The sequence below is a fragment of the Podarcis gaigeae genome (genome assembly GCF_964106915.1).
Source record: "Podarcis gaigeae genome assembly, chromosome: Z".
NCBI lineage: Eukaryota > Metazoa > Chordata > Lepidosauria > Squamata > Lacertidae > Podarcis > Podarcis gaigeae.
Window position 1 is genome coordinate 31,946,765 of NC_139691.1, and position 26,202 is coordinate 31,972,966.

At 40.7% G+C, this 26,202-nt stretch overlaps 1 protein-coding gene across 21 annotated transcripts in view; it reads right to left on the reverse strand.

Annotated features, from left to right (window-relative positions):
- The window catches only part of LOC310836723 (putative G-protein coupled receptor 34), a 359,394-nt gene that overhangs the window by 325,114 nt on the left and 8,078 nt on the right, over window positions 1–26,202 (reverse strand). For 16 of the 21 annotated variants that reach the window (XR_014560182.1, XR_014560183.1, XR_014560184.1 and 13 more), the window contains one exon: window positions 9,470–9,617. Coding sequence is in view for 9 of the 21 variants with exons in the window: in XM_083722459.1 (XP_083578585.1) it covers window positions 9,470–9,617 (148 nt within the window). In the remaining 12 variants the exon portion in view is untranslated. Of the gene's footprint in view, window positions 1–9,469; window positions 9,618–10,045; window positions 10,205–10,580; window positions 10,741–15,962; window positions 16,456–26,202 lie in introns of those variants that run through there. The other 5 variants (XM_083722471.1, XM_083722464.1, XM_083722460.1 and 2 more) reach the window with 4 other exon arrangements.

Consider the following 26,202-nt stretch of genomic DNA (forward strand, 5'->3'; position numbering starts at 1 on the left):
CAACTATTTTCAAGCCCCACAAAATGAGGAAAAAATAACTATTGATAGTGATCATACAGACCAGCATTCATATTCAACACTGTCCATTCGAAAGACAGCTAGAGGTTTCGGGAACCCATACAACTCCCCCCCCCCCCCCAAGGATCCACTAAGTTCTTATGTCCTCTCCTCTCCTGGAAGAGCACTGGGGGGGGTGACTCCTCCTGGATCCTGGCAGAGGTCCAAGGAATGGTTTGTCCTGTCTCTCCTTGGCAAAGTGTAATCCCTCGTTCCGATGGGGGTGGTTCGTTCCCACCCTCTACCAAATGGTCACTGACAGGCGGAAGAAGGCAATGCAAGCAACCACACTCACAACACTGGCTCCTAACATCACGCCCGTCTACTTGCCAGTAATGGAGGTCAACCCTAGGAGAAACTATTAGAGGTTTCTCCCACACACTTCTTTTCCCTTTTTCTGCTTCTCTGGTGTGCTTCTCACTGTTTGTAGCAGAGTTTTTCCCAGACAAGAACAGGAGTCATACTCAAATTGACAGTCAAGAGCTTCTTTATTGCTTGACTGGTTGCACAAGCATTCTGTTACTTTTATATACAACCCTTTATTCCCCTGCTTCTTCTCTCCCCCTCTTCCCCTCAGAAATGCAGTGGCAAAGGTCTAAACTAAATCACCAGGATGAAGTGCAAACCTCAACCCCTTGATCCATGTGTAGTTAACCAAGTTTTACAGTCAGTGGAAATATTTGCTACTTCAATGGTACTATTTTTTTAATATAGAATTACAGGGTTTTGCACAGTTTTTTGGGCTTTTCTACACCAAGATTGATTTCTCCCTCCTTTATTATATTTATTCCTCTCACCATAACAGGTTTCCAAACAAATAAACAACTTTTAACTAAGAGGAAAGAACCAGAATGATTGGCAACTCTAACTAGAGCAAACTAGAGCAAAATCCACAGCTTTTTAAAAACCACATCTTAAGCCAGCCTATGGGACCAAACAATTAATTTGGCTCAGGGCACAGGTAGCCAAGTAGGACATACGACAGATGTAGATGAACACATCTAGGCCACATTGAGAAACTTGACCACACAGTGCCAAGGAAATGGGACTGGCCAGCGAGGCAAAGATGGAGGAGAAATTGGAATGTTAATTACCCCAAAAAAAAATCTGGGGCAAACTGGTGGAGATGATAGCGGCGGGGAAGCTATGTAGAAAATCTTATTTTTCATAAGCCCCCGATTTTCCCCCAGCTTTGGCTTTCTGTAAATTTAATTATCCCAGATTGTATTTCTACATATATAACAGGAGACCAAAACACTGGAAAGAAAATACAGTCTTAAAGAGACTAGTATATTAGTTGTGATGACTATGTTGGATTTCTATTTTGTTGAGTCAGAGTACTACAATCAAGTGCTAGCATATAACTGAGGATGCTTCTAGATTCCATGTTCTGTTTTTTGTGCAGCTCATTGTGTTTAACACAATGTGACAAATCAGGTAAAAACTGTTAACCTTATTGTTTTTTCCTGGTGCTGTCAGAGTGTATGCTTTTGCACATTTGAAATGCAGTCTGAAAGCAAATCATGTATATAATAAATTACCCTCCCCCCTCCAAATCTGGGGCAAACTGGTGGAGACAATAGCGGTGGGGAAGCTACAAGAATTATTGGAAAATACAGATAATTAAATGCATTCCCCTCTGGGTTGAATCCTGGCCATGGGGGCTCAATGCCCCCAATATTGAGAGGGCCAGCATCCCCCGTTGGGTTGTTGTTATGGGGAAGCAAATGACAGCCACCATCAGCTGCAAGAGACACACGCCAGAGGTAGCGGAGCGGGAAATGCGACAGATGTGGAAGGACACATCTCGGTCACATCGAGAGATATAACTTCACAGAGAAGTGGGATTGGCAAGGGAAATGGCCCGCTACTCGTGGATGAGGGAGAGGAATGGGAAGTTCAGATGTGTAGTTCAGATTCTGCATCTTGATTGCCCCCAAATGGCAGAACCTTCAGAGTGCTCCTTGCAGGCGTGTCTTAAACTTTAATACCATGGGGCTCCAACCATTTGTGCCATATGACCAAGTAAGGCATCTTTCCAACTGCAGCAGCCCCATTTCCTTTGTAAAAGATTTTGGGCTATTATCCTGCCCAACCCTGCTGTAGATCACCTCATGAAAGCTTTCGGCCAAATACCTAATGACATCCCCAAAGACAAGAAAAATCTATTCCTTTACACAACAACAGCTGCCAGAATATTGATTGCAAAAAAACTGAAGGGAGGGAAAATTCCATCAGTATCAGAATGGCAAAACAAAATCGGCAAGTTTGTAGAAATGGCAAAATTGACGGCAATTATTAGAGGCCACTCAAATCAGAGAATAACTAGAAAGTGGGATGGAGTGAAGGAAAACATGAAAAAATATGATCCCGGAATTGAAATATTAATAGAGAATGTGTAAAATGTGCAGGGGTAAGCAAGATAATAATAATAGACGCAATTGAAATATTATTAAATAATAGTAACACAACAAGGTGGAAGAAGTAAAATATTGAGATCACACATGAGTGAAGGGGAGTGGGGTGTATATGGGAACCTATAATATCATTTATAATATAATTTGTTAATTGCGCTGTATTTATATAGAGCAAAGGGAAGCCTAGAGCAATTAGATATATTTTAATTTAGGTAATCTCTGTAATAAGCTTGTGTTAGAAAACGAATATGGATTTTGAATTTGATGTTTGTAATATTTTTTTGTTTTGAAATAAAAATTAAAAAAAGAAACAGAAACCATTTGCAGCCACTGGAAGCAGCCAGCAAGAGATCCACAAGAGCCAGACTCTGGACCTGAAGAGTTCCAAGCACATTTATCTTCATTTTTCATTCTGGCCAAAATTATGCCAATAACCGTAAACTAATTGCATCAATTGTGTCTTTATTTGGGGAGGTCTGGTGGGGGGGGGGGGAGTCTTGACACACAAGGCACCAAAGTCAGCCATGGAAATCTTGCAACACGTCAGATTCCATAGGTCCTCTCCAGTTGTACAGAAGATAGAAGGAGAGAGAGAGAGAAAGGACCTTGATTGGGAAAAGGATCAGATGTATTAACTCTGTGCATCTAGTAATGAAGAGACCACCATCATTCACTTCCAGATAAACTGTAGACCATGGGTCTGGCCAGGCCGTTCAGATGCCTTGACTGGTCGTCCAGAAACAACTTTCTGCCCTCAATCTGTTATTCTCTTCCAACAGCCTGAAAACAAAATTTGCAGGCCGGGGGGGGGGGCAGTGAAGGCAAGCCCACTTTTTAATAACTATCGTATTGCTGTATTAAACAAGAAGAAACTTTGCACAAGAAGAAATTTTGTGGGGTTTGTGTGTGAAACTGGGCTGATTATTATTATTATTTTTTTAAAAAAGCTCCGAACACTCAGATTTTTCATGCTAATTTACTAGTCAGGAGATTTCTTATTGAAATCGCACACTTCCAACATTGCAACAGCTTGTGACAAATGTGGACAGATCTGTCGTTTGCTCAGAAAAAAGCGCAACAAAAAAACCCACAACTTTCCATATATGCAGCATGTATGTATATTTTGTATTATAGTTTTTTAATATCATTTTTTTGGGGGGGAGGGGACTTTCAAGAACATGAAAACTGAGGTGTCTTAGGGCTGTTTTGCCTCATGGTTTTTGTTGCTGAACCCTAATAGAGAGAACACATGTATCTTTTTTGGCAGGAAGGTTGATTTCTTCATCAATGAATTGTACTTCCTTTGGTGTGTGTGTGTTTTTAAAAAACTTTTCATAAAAGCTTTTTGCATAATAAATCTTAAGCTGGTGTTTCTTTAAAAAACACAAATATATAAATATATATACACACACACATATATATACACTTCAATTTCTGCTGCAGTTTCTCAACATACATCAGCAGAGTTTATGCTTCAAGAGGAGAGAAGTGAACAGCAGTGCTTCATCAGGCACAGTCCAAAGGGGGTATACATGTGTTCTCTCTATTAGAGTTCAGCAACAAAAACCATGAGGCAAAACAGCCCTAAGACACCTCAGTTTTCATGTTCTTGAAAGTCCCCTTTCAAAATGATGCTAAAAAACTATAATCCAAAATATACATACAAGCTGCATATATGCAAAGTTGTTGGTTTTTTGTGTTGCCCTTTTTTCTGAGCAAACAAAAGATCTGTCCACATTTGTCACAAGCTGTTGCAATGTTGGATTTGAGTAAGAAATCTCCTGACCAGTAAATTAGCATGAAGAATACATCTGATCCTTTCTCCAGTCAAGGTTTTTCCTCCCTCTCTCCTTCTATCTTCTGTACAACTGGAGAGGACCTATGGAATCTATGACGTGTTGCAAGATTTCCATGGCTGACTTTGGTGCCTTGCGTGTTAAGAACCCCCCCCCCCAAGACCTCCACAAATAAAGACACAATTGATGCAAAATTTAGTTTACGGTTACTGGCATAATTTTGGCCAAAATGAAAAATGAAGATAAATGTGCTTGGAATTCTTCAAGTCCAGAATCTGGCTCTTGTGGATCACTCAATATTGGGGGAACTGAGCACCCTGTCTAGAAATACTGAGGGGGTTAAAGCCCTGGGTGACCAGGAGGTCTGCTCAGTGTGCCCTGCCTTGTACCTGCAGTCAGTGATTCCAACCAACTGAGGCAACAGGTCCTCAGCAGAGATTTAGCTCTGCTGGGATCAGTAGATTCTGCAAATAGCAGGGGCATGTAGAATTGAATGGTTTTGTGCCATAGGCTGTATTTAGATGCAGTGATTATTGTTTTGGTGTTCCTGGTTATTCTGTTAGGGCTTCTGCTCCCCCCCCCCCCCAATGTTTCTTTCACACTACATTACCTGTTGTTCCATGGAACTGTGTTTTTTCCATCTTTTACAAAGGAAATGGGGCTGCTGCAGTTGGAAAGATGCCTTACTTGGTCATATGGCCCAAATGGTTGGAGGCCCATGGTACTAAAGTTTAAGATACGCCTGCAAGGAGCATTCTGAATGTTCTGCCATTGGGGGGCAATCAAGCTGCAGAATGTTTTAGCTTTCTCTGTGTTAAGGGCTATTGAAAGCGTTCATGTAGCTGATGTCTGTATAGAAACATGTACGCTTAAAAACCCCTCAACAAAAGTGTTCTTTCTCCATTTCTGCATTTCTCCATTTCAATCCCTTGCCAACACCTGACCAGAAGATGCAGCCACACAACTCAGACCTTATATAAACCATGGATAAAATATAAAAATCTCCTGGAACTTACAACCCCTTGGTGCATTTCACCCATCGAAGCCATTGGCGTTAGGAAGAAAAACATGAAGGGAAAGTGGGCAACATATAAAATGTTATTAGGGGCAGAAATTAATAAATTAAGAACTTTGAAATCCATATATATTTGACAGACTGGCTCCAATACTTCCAACTGAATGAAAGACAAGGAAAATAGGGTTTGCTGGAGAAATATCAAAACTAAAGAGAACTCTAATCCAGCCTAAAGGAAAATATATATCTAAAATGTATAATCTCCTCCACAATTTACACCCTGCCATCAAAGAACTTTTGTCTCACTTGAAAAGCTCAACCTTTTCTGAGGATGCACACCTCAGAACACATAGAGAAAGAAAGCTAAAACATTCAGCAGTTTGATTGCCCCCAAATGGCAGAAAATTCAGAGTGCTCCTTGAAGGTGTATTTTAAACTTTAGTACCATGGGGCTCCAACCATTTGTGCCATATGACCAAGTAAGGCATCCTTCCAACTGCAGCAGCCCCATTTCCTTTGTAAAAGATGGCGATGAAACTGTTCCATGGCAGAACAGGTAATGTAGTGTGAAAGAAACTTTTTTTGGGGGGGGACAAAAGCCCTAACAGAATAATCAGGAACACCAAAGCAATAATCACCACATCTAAATACAGCCTTTGGTGCAAAACCATTCAATTCTACATGCCCCTGCTATTTGCAGAATCTCCTCATCTCAGCAGAGCTAAATCTCAGCTGAGGACCTGTTGCCTCAGTTGGTCAGAATCACTGACTGCAGGTACAAGGCAGGGCACACTGACCAGACCTCCTGGCCACCCAAGGCTTTAGCCCCCTCAGTATTTCTAGATAGGGTGCTCAGTTCCCCCAATATTGAGGGGATCAGCATCCCCCACTTCCGGGCTGTTGCTATGGGGCCACAAATGACTGTAGAAATAACAAACAGAAATATCCTGTAGAAATATCAAAATGACTAGGAAAGGCTGTGAAGACATAAGATTAACTGCATGTTATAGGGGGGGGGTGAAGAAGGAGGTAAGAGAAGGAAGCGTTGTCCTGTTCTCAGATTGGGGACAGCCTCCCACCTCCTTCTTTCCAACCTCTGGAAGGACCAGACTCAAATTCCTCACCTCTTGACCCCTCAGCAAAAGTCCAAGCTACAACCCCACGGTAAAGTGCAAACCTCAACCCCACAAGTCATGTATCCTTAACTAAGTTTTACATTCAGAGGCTGCTATCTAAAGAAGTATCTCCCATTTGTAGGAAGGCCACTTCAACTTCATCTAGCACTCAGTCGCTTTCTTCACTGTCTTCCCAGGGCTCCCGGGCAAGCTCTCTAGGCTCACTGACATCCCTGAGGTCCATAGACTATGCTGCCAACCACAGGGCAGACTATTTCCGCAAGCTGAACAAGGAGAGGGAATTCCACTACTCTGTCAACCGGTCTAAGCTGAATAACATGGTTTCCATGCTGCCTAGGAGGCTCAGGCTCACTGACATCCCTGAGGTCCATAGACTATGCTGCCAACTACAGGGCAGACTATTTCCACAAGCTGAACAAGGAGAGGGAATTCCACTACTCTGTCAACCGGTCTAAGCTGAATCACATGGTTTCCATGCTGCCTAGGAGGGGCAAAGCGGCAGAAAATGACATAGGCTGCCGCCCAGTGAGGTGCAACTTAAAGCCTAGGCAGCGGATCAGCAAGAGCCTCATAAACCTCAGAGACTTTGCACTGTATTCATCATATGACTGCTTCTGAGAAACGGGATTGTGAGAGCTGGCACACATAATTGCCATACAGAGGGTCTGCTGGCTTGGTGGTGGTTGTTTTTTTAACTTGGCCTTGCCATGGAGAAGAATGGTTTGGAATGCCAACAAATATGCACATTATACCTTGCGGCACAAAGGTAGCCATCTCATGGAAACACCTTCACGTTGCTCTTTGTGGCTTACATTTTGTATGCGTCACTTCTAAGTGCTCCAGCCTTCACACTTGGTCAGTTCTGTACTGCCCTTCCAAATGTTGCTTTCTAGTGCTCTTTTGGTCTAAGAAATCATGGGCTAACTTGGTTTTACCAAGGGCAATAATATTAGCTGTTTAGCTTGTTTAAAAAAAACGCTAGTGCCTCTCTCTTTTTTATCCCAATATAGGAACATAGAAAAATAGAAAAATATTTTTTTCTATGCAGCTGATGGCCTGATAACAGATGGCTAACAAAAGACAATCACAAAGACAATGTGCAGTGACTTGTAACCTTTCCAGCAGCTATTGCCATATCTTAGGGCTCCTTTTCAAAGTGTTTTTAGTGAAATCGCTGAAGTTTGTGGTGTGGATGTGGCTCTTCACCTATGTAGGTGCCTTGTTCAATTGTCTGACAAGGCTGAAACCGGCTCTCTATTCACTATTCCCCTTGGTTATGAAAAGCACCGGGTTGAAATTGACCATTCTTGTGAACTAAATTCAACCCCACATTGGGGGGGTGTCATTTTTTAAAAAAATATTGAGTTGATGGCACAGTGAATGCCATCAACCCAGTGTGATCCCGGAGTAGCTCCTATACAGCAGTCCACTGACACTTAGATCAGTGACTAGGCACCATGCAAAAAGAAAGGGTTTGCAACTGTGATTGTAGTATTCATCTTTTTAAAATATAAACATTGCAAGTTTTTGCACACTTTCTGTATGGACATCAGCTATATGAACAAATAAATCATCATCATCATCATCATCATCATCATCATCATCTTTATACCCCACCCATTTGGCTGGCTTTCCAAAGGGACTCTGGGGGGCTTACAGCATATCTAAAAACATCCAGCATTAAAGATCTCCTGATTCACGGCTCAGGAGATCGAGAGGGAGAAGGAAGAGAAGGCAGGAAGGGTAACCATGTCAGATCGCTAACTCCTCGAAATACAAATGTCTTCCGGATAGATTGCCCATAAACTCCACCCTTGGTCTAACACGGTTACCTCTTCCATGCTTAGCTAATCTGTTCCTCCTTCGCTCTCTGAGTAAAATTTCTTTTCCCCATTTTTCCATACAAATGTTTAACTTTAATATAACAGTATAAAATACACATTAATATAAGCAACATAAAAATACCAAATAGAAGTATAATCACAAGGTGCCAAGCCAATTTTAAATGTTGGTCATCGTAGGGCTCCATCCTGAAAATATGTCCCACCAATGGTACTATGAAAGAGTTACTCCAGAGCTGGAAAAGTAGTATCCTGACAGTACTGGGAAACTGGAGCAGGACCTAGCCCCCTGTCACACATCAAAAGTGGGGAAGAAATTCATGACAGAGCAGCAAATACAGGTACGTGATTGGCCAGGGAATTCCCCGGATGTATCTCAATCCCATTGAGAATTCGTGGGCTATATGCAAAAGTCACCTCTGTGCTATAGACTGTATGAATATGGAGAAACTCATTCAGGCGCTGATTCAAGTGTGGTACAGGGATCCGAAAATCAACAGTAACTCTTCGAAATGAGTAGACTACATGCCAAACCGTGTTCAAATGCTGCTTAAAAATAGCGGAGGTCATATCCATTAATAATGTACACGTCTGTGAGTTTTGTACATCTCTGTGTGAGTTTTGTACAATAAAGTATTGCACAAAACTCATTGTTTCAATTAATTTGTACAGCACATTGTTATGTGTTTAGTAAGACATGGACAGACAATAGAACTGTTCACATTACTGAACCAGAAACAGGTCAAATCCCCCTTAATTCAGAGGGCGCACAATGTGAGTTCCTGCACTAACCAGATAAATAAATCAAGTTGCCTTTCAGGTAATACTATATAGTATGGTCTCTGGGCCATTGCTTCTACATTTATGATGTTCTACTGATTTTGACCTAGATTGAATATTTTTCTTTCAAATCAGTATAGAATAAATGTTTGGGGGGAATTGAAAGGAAACGCACATGCCGCCCACTTTAGAAGTCCACAGTTGGTTAAAAGACAAAGGCCTAGTTAGAAAGGAATTACTCGTTTTGCTAAGCTCTCTTATTAACAGTTTCACCAAATTTAAGAAACTAAGGAAGAAGATGGGTGTGTGTGTACTTCCTGACCCTCTGAAGATACCTAGCTTCATGTGCCTAACCCCATCTGGAAGGCCTTAGGACTTCTCAGCAGAAGCTCCTCCCTCCTGGAAGAAGACCCACAATGCCACCTACCTTGGAGGGCCACTGCATTCTGGGTGGCAAGGAACTTCAACACCATACCAGCTGATGAGAAGAGCAGCTCCATGATCGACCAGGCCATGGCTGGGTATTGCCCCTCCATCTTCCAGAAGTAGCGCATCAGGTGTCTTGGGATACATACCTGGAAAAGAAGTCCCGTGAAAACAAGGCCCTCCATGCCAGCTGAGACCTAGGACCAAACAGCTAAATGCCAGATGGCCCAAGAAAAATAAATAAAAACCTATATGACTACATATGGGATATTTTCTTTAATCTACCCCCCCCCCCACACACACACACAGACACTTTAACCCAAATCTAATTCTAACACCCTACTCCCCCACCCACCACACTCTAGGACAGCGCAACTACATTGGTTCGATAGACAATACAAGGTGAGAGACACAGGGCAACCCAGACGGGTTGGCAGGGAATCACCCTATACTGTAGATAAGCAAGATACCTAGCTTAAAAGCAATTACATTACATGTAATTATGTCTGTATTGCATAAATTGGGAAACCTCATCAAAGGAAAACACATCACTTCATATATAAACACCAGGACTGACCATGCCTACCTTAACTTATGAGGAACAGGAATTCATAGACAGTCCTATCACCCAAGAGGAAATAGATATGGTCCTCAATAACCTCAAGCCACACAAAGCTCCAGGCCCAGATGGCTTTACAGCAGAATTCTATAGGAAATTCAAAGAACCCCTGATGCCCTACATGACCTGCCTACTCAATGATATCATAAAAGGGTGGGCCCTTCCCCAAATCCTACTCCAAAATAGTCTCCATCCCAAAAACACTGAAAGACAGCCTCAAAGTAGAATCACACCGCCCAATCTCATTAAGACACCAAGACGACAATATTTTCACATCAAACTTGGCCAACCACCTAAAAATTTTCCTACACAAGCTTATAGCCCATGACCAGACTGGCTTTGTCCCTGGTTGCAACATAACAGACCCCATCAGGAAACTACTGAACGTGATTGAACACAGCACGGCAATTAAACGCCCACTGACAATTATGTCCCTAAACATCCTCAATGCTTTGGATTGCTAAGAGTGGATATACCTATTAGCAGTACTAACATGAAATTTGGCCCCAATTTCCTGCAAATCTTCAAACAAATATACTCCCAAGCCTCATCAATATGGAGGACTAACAATAGGGACTCTAATACCATAGCAATCCAAAATGGCACAAAACAAGGATTCCCACGGTCTCTCTTCTTATTCATCCTGGCTCTGGAACCTTTAGCAATCTGAATCCGAGTAGCCACAGACATCAAGGGAGTGGAAATGAAAGGCAAAACCTACAAATTAGGACTCTTTGCAAATGACAGCACGAGACCCCATAAACACAGCAACCTCCTTAATCAGAGAACTCAACACATTTGCAATGGTGTTGGGCCTACAGGTAAATTTTGCATAGTCGGAAGCTATGTGCTTCCCACACACAAAAAGACCTCGCTAACGTCACCAAGATGAAACTTTGCCACACCAGGTTCAGATACAATAGGGTACAAAGAACCTGAAACCTCAATAAAGTATACATCCACAACTACAACCCCTTGTTGGCAGCAAATTAACAAAGACCTAAACAGATGGAACAACATCAACTTCACTCTCTCAAACAAAATAGGTAAAGGTAAAGGGACCCCTGACCATTAGGTCCAGTCATGAATGACTCTGGGGTTGCAGCGCTCATTTCGCTTTACTGGCTGAGGGAGCCAGCGTACAGCTTCCGGGTCATATGGCCAGCATGACTAAGCCGCTTCTGGCGAACCAGAGCAGCACATGGAAACGCCGTTTACCTTCCCGCCAGAGTGGTACCTATTTATCTACTTTTATTTTGTCATGCTTTCAAACTGCTAGGTTGGCAGGAGCAGGGACCGAGGAACGGGAGCTCACCCCATCACAGGGATTCAAACCGCTGACCTTCGAATTGGCAAGTCCTAGGCTCTGTGGTTTAACCCACAGCACCACCCGCGTCTCCTCAGACAAAATAACCATGATCAAAATGATCACCCTCCCAAAACTAACCTACCTATTCCAAACAAAAAACCAAGACAAAGCCCCAAATACCTGCGCTTCCCCTCCTCAGAGGGAGGATGGGGAATCCCCAACATACATTGCCAGCCAAGTAAGCTACATAATCCCAAATATACCAGAAGATGAAACAAAACAGTGGGTACACCTAGAGAAAGAGACAATTGAAAATACCTGCAGCACAGCATACCCAATTCCAAACAAACTAAGGGAAATTCCCACAATACTTAACAGGTACACACGGACCATGCTTAAAGCATAGAAAGCAGAAGTAGGCAAACTGTCCCCAACCCCATCCCCACTAATTCCCCTGGCACACCACTCATTATTCCATCACACAGCACAAAACCTCCAGATAAAAACCTGGCAAACCAAAGGCTTATATCGCCTAACCAACCTCTATAAAAATGGCAAACCCTTGCCAACACAAGAAATACAAGACAAACAAGAAATACAAGACAAACTAGAAGACGCCCAAATGCCCTGCTTAACACACCACCAATTACATGCCCTCTTAAACAACCGAGTGGTAAAATCAGCAGCAACTAGGCCCCTGACAACCTTCAAAAACCACCCCAAAAAATCTCCTATGGTATTAACCCCACTCAGTGGACCAGAACATGGTCTAAACCCTGCTTTCAATCCATATCAAAGGAAAGGAAAGCACTCACTCTGAAAATTACCTACTGGTGGTACCTAACACCAAGGAAATTAGCGCTAATAAGCCCAGGTAATTCACCAGCTAGAGAGTTCCAGAAAGACATCTACTTCTGCTTCATTGACTATGCAAAAGCCTTTGACTGTGTCAACCACAGCAAACTATGGCAAGTTCTTAAAGAAATGGGAGTGCCTGATCACCTCATCTGTCTCCTGAGAAATCTCTTTGTGGGACAAGAAGCAACAGTTAGAACTGGATATGGAACAACTGATTGGTTCAAAATTGGGAAAGGAGTATGGCAAGGCTGTATATTGTCTCCCTGCTTATTTAACTTATATGCAGAATTCATCATGTGAAAGGCTGGGCTGGATGAATCCCAAGCCGGAATTAAGATTGCCGGAAGAAATATCAACAACCTCAGCTATGCAGATGACACAACCTTGATGGCAGAAAGTGAGGAGGAATTAAAGAACCTTTTAATGAGGGTGAAAGAGGAGAGTGCAAAATATGGTCTGAAGCTCAACATCAAAAAAAGGGAAGATCATGGCCACTGGGCCCATCACCTCCTGGCAAATAGAAGGGGAAGAAATGGAGGCAGTGATAGATTTTACTTTCTTGGGCTCCATGATCACTGCAGATGATGACAGCAGTCACAAAATCAAAAGATGCCTGCTTTTTGGGAGAAAAGCAATGACAAACCTAGACAGCATCTTAAAAAGCAGAGACATCACCTTGCCAACAAAGGTCCATATACTTAACGCCATGGTTTTCCCAGTAGTGATGTATGAAAGTGAGAGCTGGACCATAAAGAAGGCTGATCGCCAAAGAATTCATGCTTTTGAATTATGGTGCTGGAGGAGACTCTTGAGAGTCCCATGGACTGCAAGAAGATCAAACCTCTCCATTCTGAAGGAAATCAGCCCTGAGCACTGGAAGGATAGATCCTGAAGCTGAGGCTCCAATACTTTTGGGGACGACAGAGGACGAGATGGTTGGACAGTGTTCTTGAAGCTACTAACATGAGTTTGACCAAACTGCGGGAGGCAGTGGAAGACAGGAGTGCCTGGTGTGCTCTGGTCCATGGGGTCCTGAAGAGTTGGACACGACTAAACGACTAAACCTCGGGTTAAGAACTTAATTCGTTCTGGAGGTCCGTTCTTAACCTGAAACTGTTCTTAACCTGAGGTACTAGTTTAGCTAATGCGGTCCCCTGCTGCCACTGCGCCGCCACCGCACAATTTCTGTTCTCATCCTGAAACAAAGTTCTTAACCCAAGGAACTATTTCTGGGTTAGCGGAGTCTGTAACCTGAGGTTCTACTGTATTTTATGCTTTCCATTCAAATGTTTAACTTTAACATATAAAATACACACTATTATAAGCATAATCAAAATAACAAATAGAAGTAAAATCACAGGATGCCGAGCCATTTTTAAATGTTGGTCATGGTAGGGTTCTATCCTGAAAATATGTCCCACCAATGATTCTACGAAAGAGTTACTCCAGAGGTGGAATGGAAGTATCTTGAGGGTACTGGGATACTGCAGCAGGACCTAGCCCCCTGTCACACATCAAAAGTTGTGAAGAAATTCATGACAAAGCAGCAAATACAGGTACTTGATTGGCCAGGGAATTCCCTGCACGTAAATCCCATTGAGAATTTGTGGGCTATATGCAAAAGTCACCTCATTGCTGTAGACTGTATGACTGTGGAGAAACTCATTCAGGCACTGATTCAAGTGTGGTACAGGGATCCAAAAATCAACAGTAACTGTTCAGAAATAGTAGACTCCATGCCAAACCGTGTTCAAATGCTGCTTAAAAATAGCGGAGGTCATATCTGTTACTAATGTACGTCTGTGTGAGTTTTGTACAATAAACTACTGTACTAAAGTAATTGTTTCAATTGATTTGTACACCACATTGTTATGTGTTTAGTAAGTAAAAATTTCCTACACAAGTTAGTAGCCCCAGACCAGACTGGCTTCGTCCCTGGTCACAATATAACAGACCCCATCAGGAAACTACTGAACGTGATTGAACACAGCACAATAACAAAATGGCCGCTGACAATTACGTCCCTAAATATCCTCAGTGCATTGGATTGCTTAGAGTGGAAATACCTATTAGCAGTACTAACATGAAATTTGGCCCCAATTTCCAACTGTGTTTATACTCACACACAAACACCCCACTGGAATGAGAGGGGGGTTGGAGGAAGTGTCTGTGCAGGGCCAGTGTGAAGACCCAGTGCAAGGCTTCAAGGCTTCAAGGCCAAAGTCTAAAAGAAAACCTAGGCAGAAAGAATAATTTGGGGGGGGGGGAATATCTCTCAACTGACTATTTCGCTGTCAGACCACAAGTGCTCAATATGCCACCCAAAAAGTCAAGAAACCCTGTGATGGAACCAACCTATGAAAGCTCCGAGGGAGAGGAAAATGGGAATCCTCAGGGACAAGGGAAGAGTTTAGAGGAGATATCAGAAATTCCCTGAGGCAGTAGAGCCTAGACTGTCTTTAGAATTTGAAAAATGGAAGTTGGAACAGGAATACAAATTTAAATTAGAGAGAGAGAAAAATTAAGGCTTAACAAGAAAAAGAAAGAGAAAGGGAGCAGTACCGTCTGAGGGAAAAATAGATGCAGTTTCAGTTAGAAATGTGAGAAATGGAATTGGCATCTGTGGAAAACCAAAATAATAATAATAGCACAAATGGTCAAAGTCAGGTTAAGATAGACCTCAAGCGTTTTCCTGAGTTCAAAGAGAAGGATAATCCGGAGGCTTTTATCGTCTCATTTGAAAGAGCATGCAAAGATTTCCCAATAAAAGATGAGGAAAGAATGATAATATTAAGGGCTAGAATTAGTGGAACCTTCGCCAAAATATATCCACAAATGCCAAAAGACCAGTCTAGAAATTTTGACATGTTTAAACAATTAATTTACACCCGATTTGGAATCACCTCAGAACAGTTAAGAAAGAACTTTGTTCAGGAGTGTGAGGGAAGAAACGTTTGCTCAACTTGGAGCTAAAATTTCAAATTACCTCACAAAGTGGCTACAGTAGGAGGGTGCAGAAGATCAGGGAAATGATAGTGCTCAAACAATTTTATACAACCATCAATGAGAAATTGAAATATCTGGTAAAAGAACGACATCCCAAAACTATACAGGAGGCAGCCACAATAGCTGACCAAATTAATTAAATTAGAGACCATGGATTTGATGTTCTGAACTTTGGTGGAAAAGTGTGGGAGTACCCCAAAAACAAATTTCAATATGCCAAGGAAAGCCCTACCTCAGTGACAAATAAGGGAAATATGCCACAAACTAAAAGTCCAACCGACAAGGCCCTGACTAACATTGGTCCCACTGAAGGAAAAGGAAATAAGACTAAATATACTGGGTACAGGGAAATAAAGTGCTGGACATGTGGTAAATTAGGCCACTGGAGTTTGGACTGCGGGGATGGAAAGGGTAAAACTGTCAATTCTGGTTCTCAAAAACAGACTTATTGTATCCACTCAGTGCAGCACGAACAGGCTAGGCAGGTTGCCAAGGAAACCAAGGTTTTTGCTAGGCCTCAGTCTGAGGAAAATTTTGAGGCTCGTGTGGTACAATGTTACTTGATTAAACAGGATAGTTTCCTCTTGAGAAATGCTGGGGAAAACATCTGGGTTGATGATAAAAAGTATCTTGGGTTAAGAGACACTGGCTCACAGATTACAATCGTCCATCCAGACATAATTTCCACCACTAAATTAATACCTGAGAAAACAATAAAATTAAAAGGAATTGCCAAAGAACCATTTCTGAGGAAGTTCCAGCAGCAGTTCTTATCGGCTGGGATCTCCTAGAGCATGTTAAGAGTGCATTTGTAGGTCCTCCCTCAAAGAGGGGCCAAGAATCCCCCGATACTGAGGAAACTGAAACAATTGCCAGTGGAGGCACGGCTAGGAAACCGCTCCTGGAAGGTTTGGGCGGAGCAGAAACTGAAGCTGTTATAGTTCCTTTTAAAAACACCCATACAGTTAGTTTTGCTCAGGAGCAAAAAGGGGATGTTGGGTTAAACAGTTGTTTTGAGGTGGCTAAGTCTGCCACTCCTTTAACCCCTGAACGCCCAGAGAGATTCTGTGAAGAAAATGGGCTGTTGCATAGGGAACTCCTTGCCACACTGTATGGGGGGGGGGAGGAATCCGTGAACAACTGGTAATCCCTCATACCTATAGAGAAAAGATTTTGCAACAAGCCCATAATAGCATTTTTGTGCACACATGAGAATAACGCGCACTAAACAAAGGGTTGCGCATCACAGGGACCCTGAAATTATTAAGAAGGCCCAAAAAATTATGAAAGATTATTTTGAAATAAACTTGAAGACAACTGTGGAAAAAAGAGTAATCTGGGACACGAGTAAAGCCGTTATGAGAGGTTTTTTGATTCAGCAAAATGCTATAAAGAGGAGACTTCAAGAGTAAAGAAAAGAAAAGATTTTAGAGAAAATTGGAGAAGGAGAGAAGAGATTAAGGACTAAACCAAAGTCACAGGAGATCCTGCGAGAAATTAAATTATATCAGGCACAATATTTGAAATTGGTTAATCAGGGCATAGAATGGAAGATTAAACAAATGAGACAAAAAACTTTTGAATCGGCTAATAAGTGCAGAAAGCTGCTAGCTTGGCAGCTGAACAAAAGACAAAAATTAAACACTGTGACCAATCTTGAAGTAAATGGAAGGAATATACAAAACCCACAGAAGATTAAAGATTGTTTCCAGAGATATTTCAAACAATTGTATGCACAAGGGCCACAGAATGAGACCAAGATTGAGAAATTTTTAGAAACAAATGGATTACAAAATATATCCCAAGAGAACAAATTAATATTGAATGACAGAATTTCTGAACAGGAGGTTGAAGGTGCCATTAAGAACTTGCAACTAGGCAAGTCTCCAGGCCCGGATGGGCTTTCTCCAAATATTACAAAGTAATGAAAGACTATTTAATTCAACCATTAATGGAGGTTTGCAATGAAATTATGGAGGGGAAAAGAGCGCCGGAGTCGTGGAAAGATGCTTACATCACGCTTATACCGAAAAATGAATCAGAAAAGACACAACTTAAGAACTACCGCCCCATATCCCTACTTAACGTGGATTACAAAATTTTTGCGGATATTTTAGCCAAAAGATTGAAAAAAGTTCTAGCAGGAATTATACATAAAGACCAAGCAGGCTTTCTCCCAGGCAGATATATGTTAAATAATACGAGGAACTTAATTGACATTTTGGAAAAACTACAAGTTAACATCAATACAAAAGCTGTTCTGGTATTCATTGATGCAGAGAAAGCCTTTGATAATATTTCTTGGAGTTTTATTAAGAAAAAATTGCAAGGGATGGGGGTGGGAGAAAGGTTTGGAAATGGTATAGGGGCGATTTACTCGGAACAAAAGGCAAAATTAATAGTGAACAATGCAGTTACAGAAGAAGTTAAGATAGAGAAAGGGACACGACAAGGCTGCCCAATTTCCCCTTTGCTTTTCATTTCAGTCCTGGAGGTCTTGCTGAACATGATTAGAAGGGACCAACAGATTCAGGGTATACAGGTCGGAGCCAAACATTACAAACTGAAAGCTTATGCAGATGACCTAGTTTTGACATTACAAGAGCCAATCCCTAGCACTAGAAGAGCTTTGGAAATAATACAAGAATTTGGTCAGGTGGCAGGGTTTAAATTGAATAAATCAAAAACTATGGTTTTAGAGAAGAATTTAACATCAATTGAGAAGGAAAGGTTTCAGGGAGAAACAGGCTTAACAGTGGTGAAAAAAGTAAAATACCTAGGGGTGAATATGACTTCGAAGAATGTTAATTTATTTAAAGACAACTATGAAAAGTGCTGGTCTGAAGTGAAAAAAGATCTTGAAATGTGGACAAATTTAAAGCTTTCCTTATTGGGTAGAATTGCAGTTATTAAAATGAATGTATTGCCAATATTGTTGTTTTTGTTTCAAACGTTACAGATTATTGACAAGATGGACTGTTTCAAGAAGTGGCAAAAAGAAATTTCTAGATTTGTCTGGCAGGGCAAAAAGCCCAGAATAAAATATAAAATTCTTACTGATGCAAAGGATAGAGGGGGGTTTGCCCTGCCGGACTTTAAACTATATTATGAGGCAGTAGCTTTTTGCTGGCTGAAGGAATGGCTACTTCTTGAGAATACAGACATTCTTGATTTGGAAGGATATGATAATGTTTTTGGATGGCATGCATACTTGTGGTACGGTAAGGACAAAGCACATAAGGCGTTCAAAAATCATATTGTCAGGAAAGCATTGTTCAATGTCTGGGTCAGATATAAAGATTTCTTGGAGAATAAAACCCCAAGGTGGCTCTCACCTATGAAGGCTAAGGCCTTGAAAAAATCTAATATGGGATCAAATTGGCCAAAATATTGGGAAATTCTGGAACAGGAGGGGGACAAACTGAAATTGCAGAGTTATGAGAAACTTAAAGATAAGGTGCATGACTGGTTACATTATTTCCAAGTAAGAGAGGCCTACAATTCGGACAGGAAAAATGGTTTCCAGGTGGAAAAATTGAAGTTGGAAACAGAATTGCTAGAACCCAGTGCTAAGGTATTGTCGAGAATGTATAATTTGCTGTTGAAATGGAATACTGAGGACGAAACGGTTAAATCTGCTATGATAAAATGGGCACAAGATATTGGTCATAACATTATGTTTGCTGACTGGGAACGGTTGTGGACCACCGGTATGAAATTTACGGCATGTAATGCCTTAAGAGAGAATATTATGAAAATGATTTACAGGTGGTACATGACCCCAGTCAAGCTAGCAAAAATCTATCATTTGCCCGATAATAAATGTTGGAAATGCAAAGAAACGGAAGAAACATTCTTTCACCATTGGTGGGCCTGCCCAAGGATTAAGGCTTTCTGGGAAATGATCTATAATGAACTGAAAAAAGTATTTAAGTATACTTTCCTAAAGAAACCAGAGGCCTTTCTCCTGGGCATGGTCAGCCAATTGGTGCCAAAGAAGGATAGAACCTTTTTTATGTATGCTACAGCAGCAGCAAGAATACTCATCGCAAAGCACTGGAAGACACAAGATCTACCCACCTTGGAAGAATGGCAGATGCAAGTAATAGACTATATGGAACTGGCAGAAATGACCGGCAGAATCTGAGAACAAGGAGAAGAACAGGTGGAAGAGGATTGGAAGAAGTTTAAAGTTTACCTACAAAAATATTGTAAAATTTATGAATGCTAAGGGCATTGTAAATGAAATGAAGGGGTTCTGGTGATTAAGATAAAAAAGAGTATAAAGGGAAGGACAAAGGATGAATTTGAATATTAAATGATTTTGCTGAATTAATTTATAAAGTGGAATACAAGAAAGGAAGGCGGGTGGAAGTAAGGAAAATAAGATCTGGAAGGGCATTAATTTGAAAGAGAGTGTTTTTTATGCTAAATTTTCTTTTTTATGTTTTTCTTTTTTCTGTTTTTCTGTGTGTATTTTTGATGTGTGTTATTTGTTGTTCTTGTGATTTTAGTTAATTTTTTATTGGTTGTTAACTTTTGTAAAATCTAATAAAATATGATCTAAACAGAGCTATAAAAGTACCCCAATATACAAATCAAGACATTTAACAATAAAATTCATAATCTAAAATCATCACATGGCCACTAATGTCAAAAACAATGTCAATTAATACAGTGTGCAATTTATACTCAAGAGTTTGGTGACAAAGATAGAGCATAGCCTGAGGTAGATAGATAGGATCAAATAAATTCATCTCCTTTACAGTTAATGGCTACCTTGGCTATATAATTTGCTCTAATTTTCCTAGCAGCAGTTGCAAAAAGTGCTACCTGCCAGGTCACATACTTATCTGTGTCTGCAAGGAGATATAACATCACGTCAAGGGGGTTCTGGCCAGGGGACCCTGTCATTATAGGTACTAAAAATCTTTTTCTTGCATCATTATATAAGTGACAGTGCAAGTATAAATCACAAGGTCCTCTACTTCAGAACATCCCCTAATGCAAACACATTCGTTTTTTGGTATGCCTCTGTGTCTCCTATCTCTATAAGCAGAGTTTATTGTATTTAATCGTAACTCTGTAAAAGCTTTCTAAAGTTGTACAAAAGTCAATTCATTAAAATAAGATGTATGTTCACTGGCCTCTCTAAGTTTAAAATACAATGGGGCGCATGTAGATGTGCACATAGAGTTTAGATCGTTTTTAGTTGCCACTGCCCTTATGGTTCGTTTAAAGATATTTTTCTGAGAATATAAGGGAAGTTCTTTAATCTCAGTCACTGAGAGGTCATATTTGCCCATCAGTTGGGCAGCGTGATGTACCCAGTTTTTAAGGGGTAATCCATTTGAGAGCTCAATCAGGCATTTTTTTGGTAGCCTAGTGTTGCCCATCTGTTGAACTCTAAACCAGTAACAGAGAATTCTTTTATATATTTGGCTCTCTATGCTCAACATGCAAATTTCCAACCTGACCATGGCAGATTGCACATCTTTGGGTAAACTCTTTAAAAACTCTTAAAAACTCTTTGGGTAAACTCTTAAAAAATAATTCTGTGGGGGTTCCAAACCAGAGACCTTTGAGGTACCCCAAACCTCTGCACCATATAAAATCTGGGCCATTGTGTTCCGGAGGCGGCGCGAACGGCAATGGCTGCCCTCTTCTAACTGCGAAGAGGGAGCTCCGCGGAAACGGGTCGTCCGCTACGGCGAAGCGGAGACCCACACCGGAAAACCACAGGCAGCAAGAGCCTGTGGCCGTGGGACTCGGCGGGCGCCAGAAGCGCCCCCGAAACGTAGAGGGGACCCCGTAAGGGATCTCCGAACGTGGAGGGGGTATCACGGCGCTGTGAGTCGATCACTATTCCTGCGGAGTGAAGCCGCATAGCCGCTGTCGGTGAGCGCTGACCTTTCTTCCTGGAAAATACCAAACTTTGAAAAGCAACAACCCGTGAGTAAGGAAAGACTATAAGAATTGGAAATAAATTGTTTTAAATTCGGCCGAAAGCGGGAGACGTAAACAGGAAGTCCGTCTTCCGCTTTTGCTTCAGATCTAAAGCAAAAGACTTTGATGTTTGGAGCCTCTGGAGAGACGCTAAAAACAACTAATCTGCGCATCCATTGAAGCTGATTGTATGTTAAATAAGGATTTAACTTATTTTAAGTGACTTATCTGTTTTATGGACTGTGTTTTACCTCTTCTTTTGGAACTCACAAACTTATTTAGAGAAGCCCAGGTAGAGGATCTGCCTGAAAGATAGAACTGTCAGAGTTGCAGAATTGGATACTTTGTAATTTTGGCTTTGCTACAATCTGAGCTTTTGTGGATTTGCTATATTGAAACATCTTTTCTGGCACTGGTTAGAGACATTGTAGTGCTTTTTTTAAACCAACTCTGCTAACTGCAAGAAAAATTGAAGGTCCCTTTTGGAACTTAATTGGACGGCTGAAACTAACTGGAATTTACAATTTGGCTTTTTCCCTCAAGACATATTCGAACTCCCTCTAGAGGCCTTTGGATTTACAGTTGTATGTGGCTTTGCTTTCTCTTTCCTTTCCTCCTATTTGACTGTTTACTCTCTGGGCTGCTAGATTCTCATGGGAACAACTTAGCTTGACCTTGACTTGCTGATAAAACTGGAATGAGTGGCACTGGAAGAACAAGAGCGGCCAAAGCGAAAGCTAAACAAACAACTTTAAACTTAACTTCACAGCCGTGTAGATCATCTGTACCTACTGTTTTGTCGGAAGAAGAGGTAGGAATTGTGTAACCACTGACGGAAGATATGGCTGCAGGAGCATCTGGTTCAGTATTAGAGAAAATCCTGGAAAAACTGGAAGCTTTGGATAAGAAAGCAGATGAACAAACGGCCAAGATTGAACAAAACACAGCCAGTGTAAATAAATTAATGGAACAAGTTGCATCGAACACTCAATCAATTGGAAGTCTATCTGAGACCACTGCAGAAAACCGCAAATTGGCTGAGGAAGCCAACCAAAAAGTTGAAGAATTAGAACAAGAGGTAAGACCACTGCACAAATTGGTTGGTGAACAGCAGGTGTATTTGTCTATGATTGAATTGCGGAATCGGGAGAACAATTTGAGGTTAAGGTCAGTGCCAGAATTGGAACAAGGGAATTTAATTGAGTTCCTGACAAAAGAATTTTCCAAGTTTTGGCCTTTGGAGGAGGAAAAGGACTTTAAAATTGTGACTGCTTTTAGACTTGGAAAATTTGTAAGGAAAGACAGGCCCAGAGACTGTTTGATTATTTTGAGATCTAAGGAGGAAAGAGACAAGATCTTAGGCCTACACTATGGAAAGTCACTGGACATTTCGGACAAAAGAGTTGAAATTTACAAAGATACTCCTAAACAACTTTTGGATCTTAGATCCACCTACATTGAGTTAGCAAAATTGCTGAGGAGCAACTCAATTGTTTTTAGGTGGGAATTTCCCCAAGGATTATCTTTCACATTCAGAGGGAAGAAGGTTAAAATTAAAACAGCCGAGGACAAAGATAAATTTTTGAGTGTCTACGGAGAGGACCTTCAGAAAGGGATTGAAAGATCTTCAGGGTCTGGACCAGTGCCTACACCTACACCTACACCTTTGGGGTTTGAAGACCAGGACAAAAAGACACCACCAGGAGAGGAATAACAGATTTGTCCAGGATGTCTCTGCAACTTCTGAGCTGGAACATTAATGGTGCCAACTCCCCGGAAAAAAGGAGAAGAATATTTCATGTATTGAAAAAAGAACAATTGGACATTATTTGCTTGCAGGAAACACATGTGACTAGGCTCCACAGAAAAGTGTTAATAAACAAAAGATTAGGCCAAGAATTTATCTCTTCAGACCGAGTTAAGAAAAGAGGAGTGGTGATATATGCAAAAGAGAGCCTGTCACCGAAATTTTTATTTAAAGATGTGTAAGGAAGAATTCTGGCAATTGAGATACAAAATCAAGGAGAAAAGTTTTTGATATTAGGAATTTATGCACCAAATGAGGTCAAATCGGAATTTTATAAGAAGCTGCATGAGATAATGCTGGACTATCTGAACTATGACAACATCATTTTGATGGGAGATATGAATGGGGTGCCATCAACCAACATGGACAAATCACATAGCCAAAATGTGACAAAAGATGGCAGACTACCTAAAACATTTTTTGAACTGACTGATAATATGGATTTGATTGACATTTGGAGAACAAAGAACCCCCTAGGAAGAGAAGGAACATTCTTTTCTGAAGCCCAACTGACATGGAGAAGAATCGACCAAATATGGATAACTAGAGGTCTGGCACCCAAGACAAAAAAGTGGAAATCTGCCCAAAGACCTGCTCCGACCATAATGCCGTAAAGATAGATATGAGACTAATTCCAACCGGCTCCTTCAGATGGAAGATGAATGACAATTTGTTTAGAGATCAGGAGATTATCAAAAAGGCCCAAAAAGCTTTGAAGGACTACTTTGAGATAAATTTGAACACTACGGTGGAAAAAAGAACCGTCTGGGATGCAAGTAAAGCGGTTATGAGGGGGTTTCTGATACAACAGAACACCATAAAGAAAAGAGCACAAAATGAGAAAAAAGATAAGATTTTGGAGAAAATTAAAGAATGTGAGAAGAAGCTAAGATCGAAACCGAAGTCAAAAGAGATTTTGAAAGAAATTAAATTCTATCAAGCACAATACTCCAAATTGATAAATCAGGAGGTGGAGTGGAAAGTTAAGTTAATGAAACAAAGATCATTCGATTCGGCAAATAAATGTGGAAAACTGCTAGCATGGCAGTTGAAAAAGAGACAAAAATTAAACACGATCACCAACCTAGAGATTGAAGGAAGAAATGTTCAGAACCCTGTGGAGATAAGGAAGTGCTTCCAGAGATATTTTAAACAATTATACACTCAAGGGCCGCAAAATGAGGCTGAGATAGAACAATTTTTGATAAAAAATGGACTACCAAGATTGTCTCAAGAAAATAGATCAATCCTGAATTGTAAAATATCACGACTAGAGATTGAAGTTGCCATTCAGAATATGCAATTGGGCAAGTCTCCAGGACCAGATGGGCTTACCTCCAAATATTATAAGGTACTGAAAGACTATTTGATACATCCATTAATGGAGGTTTGCAACGAGATTCTGGAGGGGAAGAAAGCACCAGAAACGTGGAAAGAAGCTTTCATCACATTGATACCCAAATCAGAACTGGAAAAGACACAACTTAAGAACTACCGCCCCATTTCCCTTCTAAATGTGGATTACAAAAATTTTGCAGACATTCTAGCAAACAGATTTAAAAAAGTTTTAAGTGAAGTGATTCATAGAGATCAGGCAGGCTTTCTCCCAGGAAGACATTTGTTTGCTAACACAAGGAATATTATTGATATTTTGGAACTTTTGCAAACAAATATCAATACAAGAGCAGTGTTAATATTTATAGATGCGGAGAAGGCCTTTGATAATATTTCATGGAAATTTATGAAGAAAAATTTGGAAGGGATGGGAGTGGGACGGGGATTTGAAAATGGGATAGATGCAATTTATTCAGAACAAAAGGCTAAATTAATAGTTAACAATGTGGTGACAGAAGAATTTAAGATTGAAAAAGGAACACGACAAGGTTGCCCTATCTCCCCTCTGTTATTTATTTCGGTCCTGGAGGTGCTCTTGAACATGATTAGAGGGGACCGGTTGGTGGAAGGAATTCAGGTCGGAGCGAAACAGTACAAACTTAAGGCTTTCGCAGATGACCTAGTTTTCACTTTACAGGAGCCAGAATCTAGTACGAAAAGGGCACTACAATTGATTCAAGACTTTGGTCGGGTGGCGGGTTTCAAATTAAACAAACAAAAAACTAAGGTATTGGAAAAAAACTTGACAGTTTCAGAGTCAGAAAGGTTTCAGAAAGAGACAGAGTTAAACGTGGTTAAAAAAGTAAAATACCTAGGGGTGAACATAACAGCAAAAAAATTGAATTTATTTAAGGACAACTATGAAAAGTGTTGGATAGAAATTAAGAGAGACTTAGAAAGTTGGTCAAGACTGAAACTTTCCTTGTTGGGTCGAATTGCTGCTATAAAAATGAATGTATTGCCAAGGATGCTGTTTTTATTTCAAACTTTACAGATTGTGGATAAAATGGAGTGTTTCGAGAGGTGGCAAAAAGACATTTCTAAATTTGTCTGGCAGGGCAAAAAGCCCAGAATTAAGTTTAAAATACTAACTGACGCTAAAGAAAGAGGGGGGTTTGCCCTGCCAGACTTAAAGTTGTACTATGAATCAGCAGCTTTCTGCTGGCTGAAAGATTGGCTGCTTCTTGAAAACACTGATGTCTTAGATTTGGAAGGATTTAATAATGCTTTTGGATGGCATGCATATCTGTGGTATGACAAGGTTAAGATTCACAAGAATTTCAAGAACCATATTGTAAGGAAAGCAGTGTTTAATGTCTGGACAAAATATAAAGACTTATTAGAAAATAAGACCCCAAGGTGGTTATCACCTATGGAAGCTAAAGCTGTGAAAAGACCCAATATGGAGGTCAAATGGCCAAAATATTGGGAAATATTAGAGAGAGATGGAGACAATTGGAGATTGCAGAGTTTAGAGAAACTAAAAGACAAAGTGCGAGACTGGCTACATTACGCTCAGATTAAAGAGGTTTTTAAATTGGATAAAAAGTTAGGATTCCAGGTGGAAAAATCGAAACTGGAAACAGAACTGTTAGAACCTAAGACTAAGGTACTTTCAAGAATGTATAACTTGTTGCTGAGGTGGAATACACAGGATGAAACGGTTAAATCAGCTATGATAAAGTGGGCACAGGACATTGGATATAATATTATGTTTGCCGACTGGGAAAAGTTATGGACCACCGGTATGAAGTTTACGGCATGTAATGCCTTAAAAGAAAATATTATGAAAAT